The sequence below is a fragment of the Papaver somniferum genome, chromosome 8, assembly GCF_003573695.1.
Source record: "Papaver somniferum cultivar HN1 chromosome 8, ASM357369v1, whole genome shotgun sequence".
Classification (NCBI taxonomy): Eukaryota; Viridiplantae; Streptophyta; class Magnoliopsida; order Ranunculales; family Papaveraceae; genus Papaver; species Papaver somniferum.
Window position 1 is genome coordinate 19734641 of NC_039365.1, and position 3539 is coordinate 19738179.

The following is a 3539-nucleotide window of genomic DNA, read 5'->3' on the forward strand; positions in this document are numbered from 1 at the left end:
ACCCATATTTAACATCATGCCGCATGGGAGACATGACACAAAATTTACAATGTTGCAGTGATATTTTCTTATATTATCTAGTTAATGGACAAAAACTTCGACCGTGATTGGATAAACAAATCAAACCATTACAAGAACCCAAAATCTGAACAGAATCAAATTTATATTCAAACGGGTAAGCCATTTCAACAACTTCATAGTCTCTTGATTTTGATAATGATATTGAAGCATAATAATCTATAGAGCATATTTTCATCCTTACGTCAACAAAAATTAGCTTAGGGTTAATACCGTTATCAAGATGATACTTGATGAAATTAGGGCTCGAAATTATGTAACGCCAGAACTTGCAAACACACTTACAACTTAAGATGGATTCCCCTGGTAACTTCAGAAAGATATCAGATATAACTTCTTCTGGCAAGTTTGTCATAGCTACGTGCTGCTGCTGCTGAGGAATTATGTTTAGGGTTACCATTGGAACTGTACTCGCATTATTATATATAAGAAGCGGAGTGTACGTGTGTTGCACGTCTGCAATCCAACGCAACGGGTGAGTTTCAAACTACACACATTATGAGATCCAATGCCCATCATCCTGTGCCTTAACCTGCCCCTCGGCAACTGATAGGAAAAAACGATGTCAAAACTTACCAGAATAACAGCCTCGCCCAAAGTCCAAACTTTGCAGTTACAAATAGAAATGTAATGATAATTCATCTGTATAAATTTAGTAATATTACTTTGTATCTATCAACAGCCAATAACTCAATCAAATGTACAATCTCACACAAATATGTATCTGACAAAGTCGCATTAAGCGTTTCCAAAAAGAGCAACTGAACTTACACTTTATGCCATGCTAATTTACAAACAGCTCACAATTTAGAAATAAGTTGGTCGGTTTTCAAGTCTGCTTTTTTTTTTCCCCCTGGAACGAAGTCACCTTCTTGAATCAGATGAGCACTGCACAACACAATTATTTTCTGCCCAAGAGTAAAGAAGGATATCTCGCAACTGTTACTAGTGTACACCCAAACTCAGTTCTGTATTTATCAGCATTCGAAATCAAAATCAGATGGCATTTGTCAGTTGCCCTCCATATATGCAAGTGTTATATCAGATGTTGAAATTGTTCCAGATTGATCAACATCAAGATCCTCAAATTGCTTCATCAGAAGTACAATATCTTCCTGCTTTACTTTACCCATCTCTTTAAGCTTATACAGAATGAATTCCGTAGCACTGTCCAGAATGAAAGATGAAAAGTAACCATTAATCCACAATTAGGACAGATACACATGTTTCAAATGAATTTCTTTGCATTAAAGATTTTTAATCAATGAATAGCATAAGAAACTTACCTTACGACCCCATCATCATCAAAGTCTGCTGCCTCGAGATCGACATGAGTCATCTTTCGTGTAAGGACCCATTTGACTATTGACTGCTGCTTACGCTCACTAGTCAGTTCGGCAAGGTGTAGGAAAAACAAACCCAAACAGATGGTACTAGTCAATATCCAAAAGATAGCAAAAATACGCCCTACTTTGGTTGAGAAGCTCTTGTCACCGTAACCTAAAGTTGTTATGGTGGCACAGACACAATAGAAGGCATCAACGAAGCTTAATTTCTCAACTCTTATCAAGAAAACCGTACCAACTGCCATAAGCAACAAAAGCACTCCTAAATTTATAAAGAACTTGTATTTTACTCTGTTAGTTTCTAGTTCCTTCAGAATCTCAAGTCCACCGACTTTTTCATTCATGTGTAAGCATTTAACCAACAACGCTTCCTGCTTCTCTAAAAGGAAGTCTGCTGACTTAGTAAGAAAAAACCCGATAATAGCAATTCCTGTAAAGACAAAGGCGCAGGCCAGTAATTTTGTGGCAACGCTATCTGGAACAAGATCTCCGTATCCAACTGTGGTCATTGTTATAATGCAAAAATATATGGCGTCAAGGATCTCATTTGTTTTCTGACCTTTGATTTGATCTTTGACTAGGCAGAAGCAAATGGCTCCTACGCCAAGATACAGAGCAAGAATCAACGGTACCTGTCTAAAACTAGGGTGTACATTAAAGAAAATCGATTGGTTACGAGGAACTGCACAATCATCCTTTTCTTGAGGAATGAAGTCAATAGGGGCACTTGCGGACCGTCGAATCCTTCTCTTGACCGAACCTATTTTATTGGGTTGGGAAGAAGGTTTTAACAAAGCAGTGAACACAGTGTTTGTTGCATCATCATGAGCCATTAGATAAGTTCAAGTTGACAAGTACCTGAAACACAAACATTACGGAACTGTATATCACTCAACTTATACAGTTGCTGGTGCTTAATTCTTAATGCATTGGTAACTTAAACAAACCGAATAACAAAATTCTTGTTCATGTTGTAGAATGGAGTGGAAAGTAGAACGATGAGAGTATGAGGAAATATTACTCATCTATATAAATGAGTATACTATTTGAAGCTAGTATATGACGATGGTTCAGCATAATTAACTAAACTTGGCAATTTATAACTATCTGCGTTACATAACATGAAACAGCAAGATAATTGAATTCGCCCCACCCACCATGATAGAAACACAATAAGAATTCATCAGATTACTTAGTAACGATTCCTCAAAGAGCATTAGTCAAAGACCTAACAATAAAAATAGCTCATGAAAATCAAAATTTAGTGGTCAGGTTGTCAAAAAGTCAAACCTTACTACCAGTTCAGCTAATGGTTAGCTGTGTTAGACATAAATTTCCTGAAATGGGTCTTTAGGAAAACAAATTTGAATCCTAAGATGCATCAGTTTACATGAAAGAGGACATTAACACCAGGTGCCAGATTCAGAGATCTATGTGCAATGAAGTAGTAAAAAACAGTGCGATAATGGGAGAAAAAAAGGAATGCAAAGTATAAAAATGCTTCTGAAAATCTGGGGATTACCTCTGAATACAATAGTTCTTCAGCTTCTCGTGTTAGATTATAGTATAAATGAAGATCATCGTTGATTCTGGATTGTTTAGAATTTGATGAGAAATTTGTTTCTGAAACACTCTACATAGTTATTTTGGGACCAAAGTAGCCTTTTGGTCAATCACAGTTGTACATCCAATCATTGTTGATCACCACCACTAACAAGTACCACCGTCCAACGTGAGAGTTGGTCTCCACTCTCCACCTTAATTAGTGACTCATTCTGTGAAATTTATTATTTTATCTTTTTGATCAGAAATGTTTTGAAAATTAAATTTGTTGTTATTTTATGGTGTTTACAGGTTATATATGCGTTCACCCAGGTCTTTTGCCTTCTTAGTTGCTTTCTTCCATAGATATTTTTTTATTCTTTAACAAAAAAAAAAAAAATGTTTTCGAGCTTCTCTGGATTTCTGATATATTTCCTTGGATTCAAATATGAATTAAACACAAAATGGGCAAATTGACCAATTAAGTGTTTCATTAGATTAATTGACATTGTTTTCAACTCTACGTATACTAGGGGACGGGGTAGAACGAAGGATAAGCAAGTGAAGATTTCA

The 3539-nt window shown here is 36.0% G+C and overlaps 1 protein-coding gene across 1 annotated transcript; it reads right to left on the minus strand.

The window, feature by feature from the left end:
- Positions 1–732: 732 nt before the first annotated feature.
- Positions 733–3161, minus strand: LOC113304589 (two-pore potassium channel 1-like). The gene is made up of 3 exons (XM_026553730.1): positions 2947–3161; positions 1365–2282; positions 733–1245 (listed from the first exon to the last, which is right to left on the minus strand). The coding sequence occupies exons 2-3, from the start codon at positions 2255–2257 to the stop codon at positions 1089–1091; spliced, it is 1050 nt and encodes a 349-aa protein (XP_026409515.1). The 5' UTR covers positions 2258–2282; positions 2947–3161; the 3' UTR covers positions 733–1088.
- Between the last annotated feature and the right edge of the window lie 378 nt (positions 3162–3539).